Genomic DNA, 18494 nt, shown 5'->3' on the forward strand with positions numbered 1-18494 from the left:
TCTTAACAGATGAGCAGAGAAGAAATGACAGAACATTCTAGACAAGGGGCCAGCACCAGAGATGCAAAGAAGAGCACAGCCTGTTGGGAGAGTTTTAAGTAGTTCCTCATGGCTACAGCGACACTGGCCGCCTTGTCGGGAGGAGGTGGGCAGTGGTCAAAGAAGAGGCCGATGAGGCCAGATTCTGAAGGGCCTCATATGCCATCACCGGGAACTTAAATTCTCTCCTGAGTCGTTTAAGTAAGGATTCCCTTGAGGATTTGAAGTGGAGCGATGTTTTGAAAAACCCAGGTATGGCAGCCCAGGTATGTGGAAGAGACAAGGATGCGAAATAAATGGAACAAAAGACAAATCAGAAGGCTGCTTCGGTTGCCCTGGTGATGAGACAGAACTGGGGCAGGAGCAGCAGAGGAGGTGGTTGCTGGGTCACGATGCTGACAATGTGAACAGAGACAGTGAAGGAGAGAGAAGGACCGAGGGTGACCGTGGAGGTCTGAGAGAAAGGCCACTATGCTCACTGCATCCAGAGCGTCGTTAGAACTAGATGCTGTTTACTGAGCACCTACTATGTGCCAGGCAGTGTGGAAACCCCTTTTGCACACACTGCTTTCCTGAAACTTCACAACAGTCACAGGAGTGGGTGTTATTATCCTCACGCTACAGGCGAGTCGAGTGAAGCTTCGTGAAGGAATTCCATAAGGTCACATTGGTAGGGAGTGAGAGAAGCAGGACTGTCACTGCGGACCTGCCCCCTCTTGAGTATGGGTCCACCTGGGAGCAGAGAGAGAGCCAGTTCCTCAAAGGGTTCCAAGGACTCGCTTCAGCCCCTGCAGGGAAAAGGATGGGTAATGTTACAGAAGGGCCTTTGAATTGCTTTTTAAGAGGGAATCATGGTTTGTCATTCATCTGAGAGAATAAGTCCTTGACATTCTGCTTTGCAAGTGGATCAGAATGAGTGCCTCCACACTGAGCTCTCCTGTGAAAGGCATGGAGCTGTCTGCACGCACAGACCTAGGGCTCCAGTTATACCACACCTGTGCATGCAGATCACATGACCCGACTTGTGCCCTGCTGCTCTGTTCTTCCCAAATAGCACCAGCTCCTGGTTACCTTTCCACCTGTTAGGCTGCTTTGTTGTCCATCCTTCATCTCTGCCTGCATCTCCAAGCCGTGATACTCTGAGGCTCTGTTCCTGGCACCTTCTCTCCTTCTCTCTAGTATTCGGGTGATTGTACCTACTGGATGAGTTCAGTCCATATCGTCACCTGTGGATGTGCAGATACCTAGCCCACACCTGCACTTGAGTGCCCACGAACCTTCCAACACAGTGCTCCACTCTCATCTCACAGCCCCCAGTCTCCTTTGTACCACTGGTCTTCTGGATACAAAGGTCAGAAACCAAGAAAAAGTCTTCATTCTTCCCTTGATCTCCCACATCTTGCCCGATCGGTCCTCCTGACTCCAGCCCCCCTCAAAGGACACCAGTAACCTGCCCTCTTCTCCCTCTCTTGTTCTTACTGACCTTGCCCAGGCCACGCGTCCATGTATTTTGAGTGTTGCAACAGCTTCCTTGGGCTTCCCAGGTGGCTCAGTGGCAAAGAATCTGCCTGCCAATGCAGGAGACATGAGTTTGATCCATGGGTTGGAAAGATCCCCTGGAGAAGGAAATGGAAATGCACTCCAGTTCTCTTGCCTGGGAAATCCCGTGGACAGAGGAGCCTGACAGGCTGTAGTCCATGGAATCGCACTCAGACACGACTTAGCAACTGAACAACAATGGACCCTTCGTCACACATATTTTATCCTGTATAATCCTCGATCCTTCGCAATATCTTATCATTCCTACTTTTTGCAGTGAAAACCAGGACTTAGAGAGGTTCAGTCACTTGCTCCAAGTCACACAGCAAGGTGATAACAGAACTGGAATCAGAGCCTGCCTCCTTCCGAAGTGTCCGCCTCCATCCCCAAACTCCCCACACAGACCTCTCCATCTGACAGCACCTCAGAGATTTAAAACTGCTGACACTATCAGAACCTGGTTAGTTTAGAAAAGAAAGAGAAGGAGTAAAACATCGATCCCACCCCAGGATTCTGCTTAAGTAACCCTGGCTCTGAGAGCAGCCACCTCATTCCTGGGGCAGGAGGTGAAACCAAAGCAGCCCCATCCGATAGCCGGCAGCCAGGGTGGGTCACCTGGCTCAGCAGGCAGCAACCAGCAGCCACACGGACGCGCTGAAGAGCCAGGCCAGGGCTCCTTGCCTGTGTTCATTGGGTTCCAGCCACCAGCGGTCAGGGTGGAGGACAAATGTTGATAAAAGGAAGTGACTTATTTTTGCAAAAAGCCCAGAGGAGGCTGTGTGAGTTCAGAGCAAGTCCTTGAACTCTGGATTTAAACAGACATTTTGAATGATCCAGATATGAGACTTTAGTGTGGGATCACGAGTTTGTGAGGAATTTGTGGTTGGTGGGATGACAGCATGCCAGACGGGGCCCCAATGGGGTGGGAATCCCGAGTCTGCTCTGGACTCTGATGCCCTGTCTGGATCCCAGGTGACCTGGATGTCAGATGGAAGAGTGGGACCCAGGGAGATTAAGGCAGGCTCCTCCTTCTCTCTGCTCAGATGTCTTCCACAGTGATGGTGGTGGTGGTGGTGGTGGCGGTGGTGGTGGTGGTGGTGAGTAAAGGTGTTTGCAGGAACAGCTGGGCTGGGCTGGCTTTATACCTGGCCTTGTTGGTCTCGAGTACTAGCATCATACCTGAAGAAAGCACAGGTGAATGCACCAGCCTTGTCTCCAGGCCTGGACTGTGACACCTCTACTGCCTTACATGCGTGGTCCCACCCACATAGCACCTTAGGTCTCCCCACCCCCAGACATGTGCTCATCTGCGCCCTCTGCCCCAGGGAAACCCTCTCCAAAGCTTTGTCATTGTTCAGTCACTCAGTCGTGTCCAACTCTTTGCAACCCCATGGACTGCAGCATGCCAGGGTTCCCTGTCCTTTACTATCTCCCAGTTTGCTCAAACTCATGTCCATGGAGTTGGTGATGCCATCCAACCATCTCATCCTCTGTCAACTACTTCTGCCCTCAATCTTCCCCAGCATCAAGAGGCTTTAACAGTGAGTCAGTTCTTCGCATCATGGGGCCAGAGTACTGGAGTTTCAGTTTCAGCCAGAGCTTTACCAGCCAGCATGTCACCCAAACCCACCTCCCTCCAGGAACCCTTTCTGGATCCTGAGAAAGCCTGTCCCTGACTTCCTGGTAACCCATGGCACCTGATCCTATGTTTCTGTCGTGTTTGCTCTCCGAGTTACAGTTACCCACGCACCCACCCCTCCTGTGCTGGTGAGAGGCTCTCTGGGGACGACACAACGGTTCTGTCTCACCTCTAGCGCGTCGGGGAAAGACAGAGGTCAGGTAGACGTGGGGTCCCATCCTGCCTCTGCTCCTCCTCAGTCATGAGGCTTTGGCAGGAGAGTTCCCTATTTTCGTTGTTGTTGTTCAGTCGCTCAGTCAGGTCCAACTCCTTGCGACCCCATGAACTACATAATAGCACACCAGGTTTCCCCATGCTTCACTAGCTCCCTTAGTTTGCTCAGACTCATGTCCATTGAGTCGACGATGCCGTTCAAGTGCCCTGTGTTATATCTTTTTTAGTTCTCTAATACTTCAGAGATCCTTGGCCAGATGCAATGGAGGCTAATTGTTTCTTGGGACTTTCCTGGTGGTGCAGTGGTTAAGACTCTGAGCTTCCAATGCGTGGGACCCGGGTTTCATCCCTGGTCAGGGAACTAGATCCCACATGCCACAACTAAGACCCAGCACAGTCAAATAAATAAATAAAAAGAAACTAACCTTTCCTTTCATGGTGCCCAATGGGCAGAATCAGATTTCTCTCCCATGAGAATGGGATGAATGGGGCTCTTTTCATTTCCAAGCTGAAGACAGCAGACCTTTAGTTTTGAGATTAACCTCCTCTGTCACAAGGCTTTGGCAGGAGAGTTCCCTCCTTTGAGGTTCAGCTTCCAGATACACCAGGCACTGTTGTGAGGACCACGGGAGGTGACACGCACAAGATATTTGTAAGTCAGCCCCTGGCAGGTGCAAGGCTGGGCTCCCTCCCGCCCTTGCTCTTTACCCATGGCTCCAGGGGCCAAGGGGCTTCCTTGGTGGCTTAGATGGTATAAAGAATCTGCCTGCAATGCAGAAGACGCGGGTTCAATCCCTGAGTCAGGAAGATCCCCTAGAGAAGGAAATGGCAACCCACTCCAGTATTCTTGTCTGGAGAATCTCATGGACAGAGGAACCTGGCAGGCTACAGTCCATGGGGTCACAAAAAGTTGGACACGACTGAGCGACTAACAGCAGGGGCTGAGCTCTCACACAGTCGGTGCCTGAGAGTGTGTGTTCCATGGAATCAAAAAATTTCACACCATCTCAGGCATCCTGGTTAGAGGAAGCAGGAAAAGGCACCATCCTCAAGCTTCAGAACACAGTAGACATGGTCTCACCACGGGGGCGCTGCCTGCATCCCAGGTGCTTTGTGCAAATTCAGAGAACCCCCTTGGAAAACGGCCCTGAAGAGCACATGGCCTTGACCTCTGGCCGGCTTCCTGTTGAGGCTGCAGTTTTGCTAGCGGGCACCCCTGGGCGTCCTGGCCTGGCCTCCCCCCACCATACTGAAGTGTTGAGTCAGCTCAGGAAATGGGCTTGAGGCGCTTAACTCTCTGCCGGGTCCTGGGCTGAGGGTGCAGGCTCTCGGCGACCATGGGGTCCCTGACCCCGGCTGCTGCTGACGTTCAACCAGAATAAAGTACAAGTGCCAAGGGTTAGGGGCAAGGACCCGGGTCCCAGTTCTTATCTCTGGTCACATTGTGATCCTCAGTCAGGAGGCTGGTTGCCTCCCAGCCCCAGGATCTGGGATGCGCAGACCAGGAGGGGGCGCTCCTGTTCCCCTTGCTTTGTCCTGGAGGCATCATCACACCCAGTCCTGAACCCACCGGCCTTCTGTATCCTTTCTCCTTCTTTCCTGATTCAGCTGAGAACTGCCCCTGGTGTCACCTTCTTGCACCTGCACCCTGCCATCCAGTCTCAGCATCTTGGGGTTTCTGCATGTGATAGATTGTGTGTGTGCATAAAGCTGGAAAGCCAGCTATGTGTCCCCTGAAACATACTCGTGGTTTGGAAATAAGATTTTGGTTCCTGTCCCAGGTTTTCTACCTAAGTTGTCTGATCTCGGACAACTTATTTTATTTCTGTGATGCTGAGCATTATCTTTATAAATAGTAAAAGCCCACCTCTTCAAGTTCCTGTGAGGGATTACATTGAGAAGTATCTTGGAAACTGTACTGCAACATAAAAGTCATAATAGAGGAGCTTCCCTAGCAGTCCAATGGTTAAGATTCCCATTGCAGGGGGCATCCCTGGTCAGGGGACTAAAATCTCGTATGCCTCATTGAGGGGGCCACAAAGAAGTAGTAATAGATAATGCATAGAAATTTGTTATTTTATTGTATCTCCTCCCAGAGAGTATATTTAATCCAATCTGCAATGTTAAATGGAGTTTAAGAATTTCTTAATGTGAAGCATGAAGGAATAAACCCACGAGTACAACGTCACTACGTACCTGAGTTAACTGTATCAGGGCATGGGCACCAAGCTCAGAGTGCCCTGGTAGCCAAGACAAAAAGGGAAACCCTCCAGCTTATAGAGTTTTCGTCGTCTGATTTCTAAAAGCTAAAATGTTCTGATATAAAATGGGCTTTGAAGGGGTAGGTGGAACAAATTGGGAGAGTAGCATTGACATATATCCACTACCATGTGTGAAACAGCTAGTGAATGGGAGGTGCTGTATAGCACACGGGGCTCAGCTTGGTGCTCTGTGATGACCTAGATGGGTGGGATGGGGCGTGAGACGGAGGGAGGCTCAAGAGGGCACGGGATATATGTTTATGTACAGCTGGTTCACGTTGCTGTACAGCAGAAACTAACACAACATTGTAAAGCAATTATACGCCAGTATTTTAAAAAGGGCATTGACTAATTGGTTTCTCACAGGGTGGTGGCAGAACGACCCAAGTGCAGGGTCCCATCTCAAGGGGGAGTGGACCGAGCTTCCCCTGAGGGTGACCGCCCTCCCTCTGTGCCTGTCTGTGGCCACGATGCTCCTGTTCTGGGCTCCCGCTGGCCCCCGCCAAGCCTGCACTGCTTGCTGCCTCCCCGCTCTGTCTGGCATCTTCCTTCCTCCCGCTGACTTCCTTCTCCAAATGTTTGCTCAGGTGGTGAAGCTGAAAGGCCAAGTGCTGTCGGTCATGTATCGGTTCCGCACCAAGAACCGCGAGTGGGTGTTGATCCGCACCAGCAGCTTCACCTTCCAGAACCCTTATTCCGATGAGATAGAGTACATCATCTGCACCAACACCAACGTCAAGTATGTACCCGCCCGCCCCTCCCCAGGTCCCAGCCGGCGCTAGTGTTCCGTGACGCTCTCCTCCCTGCAGGCTCTGGCTCTGCCGGCAGCTGCAGATCCCTGCAGGAGACTAAGGAGCAGGAGGAAGCAACACTGGCCCCTCTTCACTGTCTCCTCCCAGGTCCCCCTTCTCAAGGCCCTCCTGATTGGGAGCCCTCAGTGCTGACTGGTGACCCTGGTGGTACTCCCTCTCCATCACACGGTTGGTTGGTTCAGGATGCTCTGGTTTCCATGATCTCCCTGAGTGCAGAGCCCAGCAGAGTGGAGCTGGGGGCTTCCTTGGGGCTCCCTGCTGTGCCAGCTGAAGCCAGGAGGTGGAGGAGTGAGGCTGAGCCTCTTGGCAGTTCTGGGGCATGGGGGCCAGGCAGCACAGGGATGAGCACCTTAGGGTCACAGGGCTTCTTGGCTGTCCAGTCACTGACGCAGTCCTCCGAGATCCCTGCTGGCTTTGCTGCTGTACCCTACGTGTGTTAACACACAGACCTGAGCTCCAGTCGTGGCCCCCGATTCCCTGCTGTGTGACCTTGACTGTGCCCCTTCATCTCTCAGCCTTCATTCCCCATTGGTGGAAGGGGTGATAACAACTCTCTCTCAGGTTTCCCGGAGGGTATGATGAGGTCGGGCTTCTAGATACAGACAGGTCATGCCTCCTCTCTGGACTTATTCTTGAGGAAATATCAGCAGTCCAAAGAACCAACATGGACAAAGGCAAAATGATGTCCACAGGCACGGGAGCACGTGGAAGCCGTGCCCAGTTTTTGGGGTGGGGGGCGCGCAGTCTGCAGGGCGTGAGACGAGCATACATGGTGGGAACTGTGCCCATGCGTCCCCGTGTCTCCGGTCAGCGGCACTGCTGCCCTCCACTTTCCCAGGTTCCACACTAAGCTGTGGAGTCTGTCCCCACCCTGGCCATCTCCCCGTCCTCATCTATGACCACCCTCCTCCCCAGACACCAGCACCTCCAGGCCGTAACTGTGAGTGACCTTCTGGCTTGCCCAGAGCTCTCCATTGCCATTGCAGGCTCCCTGAGTTTGGCGGTTCCCTTCTGGGTCCCCGGAAGCAGCCTCCTTTCTAGCACCACACTGAGTGTCTCGGCTTTGGCCCTGCTGCTGGACCACAAGGCACAGAGCTGGACAGATGGGTCCACACAAGACCCTCAGAGGACCGGTGACCTGGGCTTCAGTCCCAGCTCCCACCTGGGCAAGTCACCTGCTCTTTCAAAGCCTCAGTTGCTCATCTGTAAAATGGGGAGAATGACAGGCCCCACCCACCACCCACCCTTGGATCCTCAGTGTAGATGGTGCTTTTGCATCTCTCTGGTGGTGCAGCAGCCCTGGGCGGTGGGATGAGGGGTCTCCAGTGGTCATTACTGACTTAATGGAGGCAGCTACATCCCCCCTGCCAGGGGGCACAGCTGCATGGCAGTTTCTTGGCTTGTTCTCTACCAGTTCCATCAGATTGGCTAAGCACGTGCTTGCTTCTAACTCTGGGCACATTGTATTGTCTTCCAGCGAACAGGGAAGCCAGGGCCGTCTGCATGAACCCCTCCTTGTTCATGTGGGTCTGTCTAGTCCCCTCCTCTCCTGCTCTGCTGGCGGCCAGCCAGGGCGAGGCCACCCCTCCAGGACCGAGCCCTCCACTTTCCTTCTAGCTCCTGGTACATCCTGTCTCCCATGGGCGGTACTCACCCAGTCGCGCTGCAGGTTTCCTCCAGAGGCCCTCACCTGGGGACATGCCTCCTCATCTTAGAAAACCCCTCTGTTGCCACCTGCTTGCTTCCCTTCCTGCCCTGCCACGTGTTTGTATTGGACTCCCTCGCTGTTCATCTCTCCTTGACCGCCGAGAACCTGGTGTGGTACCAGCTCTGCTAACTTGCTCTCGCAGAAGCCACCAGGGGACCCCCATCAATAACCCGTTCTCACTGGTCATTTTTCCCTGTCAAGCCATCTCCTCTCTCTTTACATCTTACCCCTTGACTGACCTGATGCTCTGATTCTTCTTACACCTCCTTCTCCTAGTCAAGACTTTCAGTGGTAAGAATAGCAGGAGTAACTCTAGTTAAGTTGTAGATCCACTAATGCAAAAAGGTAACTTTTTTTTTTGCTGGGCCTGTGCCATGTGGGATCTTATTTCCCTGACCAGGGATTGAACCTGCACCCCCTTGACCACAGTGGAAGCATAGAGTCTTAACCATTGGACCACCAGGCAAGTCCCATATCTTTGTTATTTTTTAATATCTGACTGTGTCTAGTCACTGCTTGGTAAACTCAGTCCAGTGAAGGCGTTTTTGCCTCTCCCACTCTTCCCGACTTGGGCAGGAGAGGGAGCAGAGTGGTGCCTGTTAGTGCTGGGCCTGTGTCCTGGCCTGGCCTTGGAGAAAATGACGAAGCTTGAGAAACAGGAGGAAGAGTGAGATACGTAGGGTGTAGAATCTCGAAGCTCCTTCTTTGTTCAGCAGTGGGGGGTGTAGAGGTGAGACACAGGCCAGACCTGAAGGGCTTCTAGGAGGAAGTAACAGGTGGGCTCATTGACGTGGAGCTGGGTTTGGGCAGTGGGAGCCCCAGGGGATAAGGCTGAACCGAACAAGAGAGTAGGTCTGCTCAGCATCTGTTCAAACTGCAGCTCATCTGCAGGCTCACCTCACCTGTCCCAGCCCCACCAGCTACCTGTGCCCAAAGCTATGGAGATGGGCCAGCCTACCACCATGCCAGGCCCCGGGCAGCATCCTAGAACGTCCACCGTTTTGGTGCCAGTGTATTAACCAGCTCTTAGTGATAGCTACCTCCTTCTATGATCCTTCCCCTCCTCTCTTCTGTTCACCTGTCTGCCTTCCTCCCCACACCTGGGCTCTCTCCTGGTCCTCGCTCTGTGTGTGTGATGCCTGGTGTCTATGGCCTGATCCAGGGAACCTCGGAGGGTGTGATGGAAGCAGCCCGCCTGTCACTGAAGCCACTTACATGCAGGCCGTGCTCAGCAGTAGAGAGCAGGGTCCCAGGCTGGGGATAGGCAGAGTCCTCTGGATTTGGGGCAGAAGAACAGACTGAAGCTCCCCTTTTGGGGGTTTTTGGTTGTCTTATATTTACGACTGTTCTTTTGTTTGTTTGGTTCTCTGCATCTTCGTTGCTCTGCACGGGCTTTCTTTAGTTGTGGTGTGCAGGCTTCTTATTGCAGTGGCTTCTCTTGTTGCAGAGCACGAGCTCCAGAACTCAAGCTTCAGTAGTTGTGGTGCACAGGCTTAGGTGCCCCGAGGCATGTGAGATCTTCCCAGACCCCTGTCCGGGGACTGAAACCGTGTCCTCTGCATTGGCAGGTGGATTCTTAACCACTGGACCACCGGGGAAGTCCTCACCATGCTTCATTCACTTCCAACATGAATACAAGCTTCAGCACTCACAGTTGCATGCTTTGTTGTGATGCAACACAATGGATGGTCACTGAGCACCTGTGCCAGGCGTCCAGTACTCTCAGGATGCCTCTGCTCTGGTCCCTGCCACCCCAGGTGTCTCCCATCACATGGAGAGCGTGAGAAGTGAGTGGCAGGAGGGAGGAAACACAGGAGGGAGTAAAAGGCCACAAGGAGGGCACAGGGGAGGCAAAGAATCAACAACTTACACCCAGGGCCTCTGAGAACGCATCCCTAGCAGGTAGTGTCACAGAGGGGCCTGGAAGGAAAGGAAAGCTCCCTCCTCCTAAAAGCAGCCACAGGCAGAGGCTCTGACCTATTTTCCTGGAAGTCAGGCATCACGGACAAAACAGAACACTCTGTCCCGGGGGTGTCCTTACATCTCTTTTCAGAACGATCACTACCCGCAGCTCACTGAGACTGGACAGAGTGAGGAGCCCCCCCCCCCCCCGCCCCCCACCACACACACACACACACACACACACGGACTCACAGCAGAGGCTGATTTAAGGGCCTCTGGGTGAGGATGTAGCAAATGTTGCCTGTGGACAGCAGAGGGCAGTGACAGCCATCGTGTGAACAGTCCGGCTCCCAGTTTGTACCCGACTGTCCTCGCCAGCAATAGGCAGACTTGTTGTGGAAAGGTTCTTTGATGCTCTCTGCCTGTGGGGGAAAGGGGGAATTGCAAACCCAGTTGCATTCTGTCCAGAGCATCCAAAAGAAACATCCCAGGGAAACAGAGTGTGAATGGTTAGCATTGGAAGCTGCTGAAAGGGAGGCCTCTTTGTCCCCTGCTTGCCTGTTTTCCTATCACATCGAGGCAGGAAAAGGGAAAGTCCAGAAAACATAGGCTCCCATTTTACATGCTGGAGGCCCAGCTTTGAAAAGTGCCCGTCAGTGTCGGGGATGGACACCGTCAGGGAGACACACTGTGGGCTGCCGCTGAGCAGGAGTCGTTTGCACGACCCAGGCACTGTGCCTTCCTATGCACCCCCCTCCTTAATGGGGGATAGAAAGCATTCCTGTGCATCTGCTGGGGCTGAGCACGCACCCTCCTGTGCGACCACCCCTTACAGAGTCACTGTGTGTCTACATGACCACAGCTACATGTTGTGCTGGTGTGTATGTGTGTCCCTGAAACTCCACGGTCCCCATGTCTTCCGGGATGGCTTCCTGGTGGGCCCAGCCCACCTGGCCGCTAGTTGGCAGGATGTGTGAACAGAGAGTAAAAGGAAGCAAAGAAAACCTACAGGGAAGGCGTCGTTCCTGGTCTGTGCAGAGTTTAGAGTCAGGAAGGAGCCGAAACACCTTGTCAAATCACCAAGCCCCATCTTATCTTGGGTCCACCTCTCGTCCACCTGCAGCAGACAGCTGGCAGAGAGCTGGGGCCCACAGATTCTGTCTGGGGTCCTCTCTGGCCCACTTCCTCCTCCTCTGCCTCTGCCTCCATCAAGGCTTCGCCATCTCCCGGGTGACCATCCGTCATCCCCACTGGCCGGTGCTCCCTGCCTTCCATCTGGCCCTGGAAGCATCTCTCTAAAACCGCACTCAGGCTGCTCCCTGTCCTGGATCATACCAGTTCCGAACCCTTTCACAGGCACCCAGAGCCCTTCGCAGGGGGCATGCAGATGGTGCTCGATCCATGGGGGTGAGGGGACAGGATATTATCCTTGCTCTGGTCAGCTGAGCTTGCCCGCCCCCTCGCCCCCACCACCCTGATGGCTGTGAGTTGGATTCCTGTTACTCCCAGGGGTACGATAGCAGGCTGCCCCCGACTGCCCCCTTAATGGCTGGTTGCTCACTTACTCTGGCTGAGTAAAAACCTCTGTCCTGGGAGCATCAGAGATAATTGACAGCATCTGCCAGCATGCTGCACCTCCTGATGCAGAGAGGCCACTCTGACAGGAAGCCTGTGCTTGATGTGTCTGTTTGCTGATCATTAGCTCTGGGCCCCAGCTAATGGGTGGTGGGCGGGGGCGGCAGTCTGTGGAACGAGATCCGGTTCCCTCCCGTGTGCTATCGGTCAGCTTTCAGCCCAGCCACCGTGTTTCTCCCTCTCTGGAATTTGCAAGCACACCAAGGTTTATTTTCATTCCATTGCCATGAAATGTCCGAGAAAGCTCCTCGGACCGCTTCTCATGATGGGGCAGCCCGCGGATCAGCACTTCTTCCCCGCACGCTCAGCTGCGGAAGCGGAAACCAAAGGCCCAGACTGAGCATCTCATGTCCAGACCACAGGGACGGTGAGGTTGGCATCCTGGATCTTTGCCAGCCAGGCCTGAGACTTTGTTTTCTTTCTACATCCCAGAGAAGGTCACTGTCTGTGGTCTCAGAGCCCCCAGAGCTCAACAGAGCAGAGAGCAGACACCCGTTGTAACACCTCTGGCTCTGATCACGTCTGGTCATGCTTCTGTGCTAACTAAAGCCCTCGCCCTCCTCCATGCATCACAGACACACCCCAGGGCGCAGAGCTGGGCAAGTGGAAAGGGCTGGGTTTCTGCCCTGTTCACCCCACGCACCAAGCCCCCCGGCACAGCATCACAGCTGCTCACTCATCAAGATTCTGTGCTTGGGCTGGACACCAGGGCTGCACCACGAGTTAGTAGTGGTCCTTATTTCCTGGAAAACCTCTTCTGTGTTCAAGGTTGAGCGTCTGAAAGCTTATGAAAGGAAGGAGGGAGTGATCCATGGATTCCTGCCCTGGAGGGGAGCTCACTGCTACAAAAATTCCACAAAAATCCCAAAGCACAGAGTTTTGTTTTCTCCTGCCTGGTGGCTCAGGATGGTGTCTTGGGCTCACAGCTCTTGGGATGGGACATGTAGAAAGGTGGTTCCTGTACACCTTTCGGATGGAGTTCAGGGGCTGATGCCAGACACACTTGGTTTTGAATCCTGGGTTTGCCGTACTGACCAGTGTCACCCTGGGCACGTCACTGAACTCTCTGAGCCTCAATTTCTTTATCTGTAAAATGGGTCATTTTTCAGAGATGTGAAAACGTTGATGAGGTTCTGGCTGTGAGTACCACACTTGGATTTTAGAGGGCATGCCAATGAGAGATGAGGGTGCCCACAGGATGTAAATCAAAGTAAAACAGCAAAGCTGTCAAGTCAGAATCAGAAAATACAGAAAGCTGTCATTTTTCAATAGACGATTTTATCAATTCTTTAAAATGTTTTTGAAATGTCCTTTTTTTTTTGAAAATTATTTTTAGTGCTCCTGTTTCCTGGTGTTGCTGGGCTTAGGCTGCCTGGTGGGCAGTCACATGGTGCTGGTTTTATTGTTAAGCTTTTCTCCAGGCTCTGATGCCAAGGTTGGGAGATATACTGTGGGCTTCCATGATGGCTCAGTGGTAAAGATTCCATCTGTCAGTGCAGGAGACACTGGTTCCATCCCTGGGTAGGGAAGATCCCCTGGAGAAGGAAATGGGAACCCACTCCAGTATTCTTTCCTGGAGAATCCCATGGACAGAGGAGCCTGGCGGGCTACAATCCACAGGGTCACAAAGACTCAGACACGACTGAGAGACTAACACTTTCACACTTTTCACTTTCAGATAGAAAGTCCTCCCTTCTTCCTGTGTTGTGATCCCTAACTCAGCATACTGCCTTTGTTTTTACCAACTTACCTGTCTGCCCCTGGAGGCTGTCAACTCCCCAAGGCCAGAGACCACATAGGTTCTGGGTTATCTTGTCTCTCCAGTGCCTGGCAGACACTTGGCATAGATAGCTCAGCACACTTCACTGAAGACATGGCTCACCTGGGCTTAGTACTTTTTCTTTCTTTTTCTTTTCTCTGGCTGCACTTGGAGGCATGTGGGATCTTACTTCTGACTCTATGCGACCCTGTAGACGGCAGCCCACCAGGCTCCCCTGTCCCTGCATTGAAAGCTCGGTGTCTTAACCACTAAGCCACCAGGGAAGTCCTGCCGGCTTTAGTTTTAAATAAACTATTCACTGGGTCTTCCAACTGGGTGGGGTCCTCTTTTAAGATGTCTTCCCTTGTGGGGGACATATACACTAGGGGCCCTGATTAAAAGGCGTGGCTGGAGGAGTGAACAATGTTCAGATTGTACACCTCTGAATGCTGAGGAAAAGAGTTGAGAACCACAATTCAAGTTATTTTGTATTTCTCCAAAGCAGAATTGGAACTCAAACTGGGAGGCGTAGGGAGGTGCGTGCATGCTAAGTCGCTTCAGTTGTCTCCAACTCTTGCAAACCCATGGATTATATCCTGCCAGGCTCCTCGGTCCATGAGATTTCCCAGGCAAGAATACTGGAGTGGGTAGCCAGTCCCTCCTCCAGGGGATTTTACCAATCTAGCGATTGAACCCGGGTCTCCTGCATTGGCAGCAGATTCTTCACCGTCTAAGCCACCTGGGAGTTTTAAACATAAAGGGTGTTTTAAATATCTCTACCCCAAGGGCTGTGTGCTTACAGTGTGAGGCTAACGTGGTCCATATGAATGCAGACTCTGAGCAGAAAGGGCAGGGTGAATACCAGCATCTTTGCCCTCCCCCAGACCCAATCACACCACTCTCTGGGGAGCCCTCCAGGTCCTCAGATGCTGATTCAGGTTGCAACTGTTCAGCAGCGGCCCCTCTGCAGGGACCTGCTCCCTGACTGAGCTGGTCCACAGCTGTGCATCCTCTCCAGGGAGGGCCTCACAGGCTCTCCTCCATACATCTCAGGCCGCAAGTGAAGAGGGCAGGGGATCTGTGAGCCGTTGTCCTGCCTGCCACCTTCCTGTCCAGGGATGACAAAGGGACACCCTAGCATCATTCATACTTTCATAGTGAAAATGAACACAGAAAGTCTTTCCAGTTAATGCAAACACTTAAGATACTTTTTTTTCCATGTTCCAAATCTCACTCACCCACACAGGACATACCATTTGTAGTTGTAGTCACAGCATCCGTAACATTTGGTGCTGAACTTTTCCGCACACTCTTGTCACACCTTGTGGTGGTTCCAGTCTTCACTGTGGCCACCGCTGCTGACCGTGTTTACTCAGCAAATGAATAGATGTGGTTTACAAAGCCGCTCCCCTGTCACAGTCAGCTGTGCGGGGACAGCTCTTGTTTCCTGCCCTTGATTCATTTCCTTAGCACAGCCCCTACTGCAGGGCGACCACCTGCAAGGCTGTGACCGCAGCCGCCCCTTCTGATGTGGCCACCATCCTGTTTTCCGAGAAGACTGCATCCACACAGGCTTCTCGCAGGGTGTGAGCGGGATAGTTTCAGTACCATGCCAGCACGCTGAGCACGCTTTACCAACTTAGTAGGTGAAAAATTGTACTTTGGGATTATTTTAATTTGTGCTTATTTTGCTTATTTTAATGGTGAAAATATTCCCCTAACTACTTGCTCATTATATGTGTGTATATATATATATATATATATATATATATATATATATATACACATATATATTTTATGTATTTTTGTTGTTTAGTCATGAAGCCATGTCTGACTCTTTTGCCACCCCATGGACTGTAGCCCTCTAGGCGCCTCTGTCCATGGGCTTTCCCAGCAAGAAAACCCATTTCCTTCTCTAGGAGATCTTCCTAACCCAGGGATCAAACCTGTGTCTCTTGCGTGTCATGTGTTAGCAGACAGGTTCTTTACCAGCTGAGCCACCAGGGAAACAAAAGCAACTATACTCAATAAAACTGACTTTTTGAAAAAACCCACTTATTTCCTAAATATTGTCAACCTAAGCTGGGTTTGATCCCTGGGTCAGGAAGACCTACCCCACCCCAGAGGAGGAAATGGCAACACTCCAGTATTCTTGCCTGGAGAATCCCATGGACAGAGGGACCTGGCAGGCTACAGTCCACGGGGTCGCAAAGAGTCAGACACCACTGATCGACTAACACTTTCACTTTCCAACTTAAAATATAAGACTTGGAGCCTTGATTTGGAACATGAAGAAATAAAATCAATCAAAACTGAAAACGATTTAGAGATCCAACAGGTGTTACCCGCTGTGCCACTGGGGAGCAAGGGACATTCAGGCTGCACCCTGTCACCCCCACGTCTATTTTTCCTGACTCTCTGCTGACCCCTTGTTTCACAGGCAGCTCCAGCAGCAGCAGGCAGAGCTGGAAGTGCACCAGAGAGACGGGCTGTCATCGTACGACTTGTCCCAGGTGAATTTCTGGAAAACCCTTTCCCAGTTAGAACTGTCTCCAACCAAAGGACTGCAGACTAAATCCCCTCAGCCCAGCAGGTGCTGTTGCTCCCTCCACCCACAGTGCAGAAAGCATTTTGGCCCCCATAGAGAGTGTGTGTGCAGTGGAGGTCTACTGTGCCTCTCCCATGCAGAGCTGAGCCATGCCAAGTGTAGAACAGAAGCCTTGCGAGCTGTGGGCAGCCAGTACAGTAAGTCCCTTCCATGCGAAGTTCAGGCTGTGAGCTTTCAAAGGTGCAAATGTGGCTTTGCATATCCAATCACAGGAGTGAGTTCTCGTGTCTGGCGTACACTGTCACGTGCGTACAGCCTGTATAAATGGTTGTGCTCGTGTGTATTTTACTGTACAGTACTATATAGAGGACAGCAGTGCAGTGTCTTTTTCAAGCCCAGTGTGTCGGGAAGCAAGCATGAGAGCAGTGATGATGTAGCTGGTGCTCCTGTACTTTTTAAGGTACTGTACTGTAAGATTAAAAATGTTCTCTTAATCTTTTTGTGTTCATTTTTTGGTGCAGATATGTATGAGAAGTAGTATAAACCTATGAGAGTAAAGTACTATATAGCCGAGTGTGTTAGTTGGGCACCTAGGCTAACTTTGTCAGACTTACAAACAAATTGGTCTTGTGAACATGCTCTCGAAATGGAACTGGTTCGTATGTAAGGGACTTACTGGTACTGAGATCCAGAGGCTATGTGGGAACTTGGAGACCACCCAGCTCTGAACCTTGTCAGCTCTGCAGCCTCCATACTGCCCCTCCCACCTTTCATCTGCACCCTGATGTTCTCAGGGGACCTCTTCCTGGCCATCTCCTCAGGCCCCCCTCCTTCCCTACTCCTTTCTTCTCTTCTCACTGCTTCTGGCCTTAGAGAAACTGAAGCTTGTGTTGGTACTTGGCGTCTCTCTCCAATTAAACTTTATGTTCACTTTCCCTGATACTTAGACTAAGTTGATCATTTTTATTTCTCTCTCTCCAAGTGATCGGTGGAACTCCAGTCAGCCTTCTGTGACCCCTTGTTCACACCCACACCTGTGTGTTCTATCTAGGCTTTCACATATACAAAAGCTCCCTGCCCTACCCAGCACCCCAGGCCTGAGATGCCAGCGATTCTGAGGGAGAGGGATCTGGTGTGTCTGTTCTGCCCCTCACACCCAGGGATGCTGTTGTGTTTTCATGTGCAAACAGGTGCCTGTCCCCAACCTACCAGCTGGAGTTCATGATGCAGGGAAGTCCGTGGAGAAGGCAGATGCAATCTTTTCCCAGGAAAGAGATCCGCGGTTTGCCGAAATGTTTGCAGGAATCAGTGCATGTAAGTTCCCAAAGAGTGCTGACGTGGTGAGATGGTGGGGTTTATAGTTGCCACCAGCCAGCTGGAGGCAGCCACCCTTGAGGGTGAATTTACTGCAATGTGTAAAAGGAACACCAAATTCAGGGGTCCTAATGAGTCCTCTATATTTTCAAACTCGCCTCTCATTTACCTGTTACCTGGGGCAACCACCTGACATCTCATGGGCCTCTGACATCTCATCTTCAACATTTGAGGACTTGGAGTAAATGAGCTCTGTTCATCATGGTACAGTTTAGTATTATCAAGCCAAGGAGATGTCCCTATTTAAAAAAAAATCTTAACCTCTAATGTAGAGAGGACCATATTTGAAAATAAAAATATGCATAAAAAGGAAAATAAAAATGATCCAGTATCCTACCACCTAGATTTAATCTTTTTTAACTTTTTAAAGCTTGTCCTTTTTGTCTTTCTACACGTTGTTGTTCAGTTGCTAAGTTGTGTCTGACTCTGCAATCTTATGGGCTGCAGCACACCAGGCTTCCCTGTCCTTCACTATCTCCCAGAGTTTGCTCAAACTCATGTCCATTGAGTCAGTGATGCCATCCAACCATCTCATCCTCCATCTCCTGCTTCTCCTCCTGGCCTCAACCTTTCCCGGCATCAGGGACTTTTCCAGTGTGTCGGCTCTTCATATCAGGTGGCCAAAGTATTGGAGCTTCAGTTTCGACATCAGTCCTTCCAATGGATATTCAGGGTTGCTTTTCTTTAGGGTTGACTGGCTTGATCTTCTTGATGTTCAAGGTCAAACAACTAACATGGAGGGAGCACAGCGCCCCCCACCCCCGACCCCGCAGGAGGAGACAGTTGGGTTAAAGATTTACTGAGCATGACCCTGACCACTAGAGCAAGACCATTTTCTACACATATGAATTCTTTTTATATACAGAATTGAGCTCATACTGTTTGGTAGCTTACTTTTTCACGTGTCTATTACAAACATCTTTCTAGGTTATTAAGTAATCTGCATTGTTATTGCCTGCATAGCGTTCCATTGTATGAGTGTTCATAAGTCACCCTTTGCATCCACCTGTGTTAGTGTCACTATTAGAGAAGGTGGTACCATTCATGGGACTTCCCTGATGTCCA

General features: G+C 51.6%; 1 protein-coding gene across 1 annotated transcript in view; it reads left to right on the top strand.

The window, feature by feature from the left end:
- Window positions 1–18494, top strand: part of ARNT2 (aryl hydrocarbon receptor nuclear translocator 2) — a 148120-nt gene that overhangs the window by 111855 nt on the left and 17771 nt on the right. The window contains exons 11-13 of the mRNA XM_052659662.1: window positions 6279–6430; window positions 15948–16020; window positions 17246–17369. Of these exons, the coding sequence (XP_052515622.1) occupies window positions 6279–6430; window positions 15948–16020; window positions 17246–17369 (349 nt within the window). The remainder of the gene's footprint in view (window positions 1–6278; window positions 6431–15947; window positions 16021–17245; window positions 17370–18494) is intronic.

Source organism: Budorcas taxicolor, chromosome 21 (genome assembly GCF_023091745.1).
Source record: "Budorcas taxicolor isolate Tak-1 chromosome 21, Takin1.1, whole genome shotgun sequence".
Taxonomy (NCBI): domain Eukaryota; kingdom Metazoa; phylum Chordata; class Mammalia; order Artiodactyla; family Bovidae; genus Budorcas; species Budorcas taxicolor.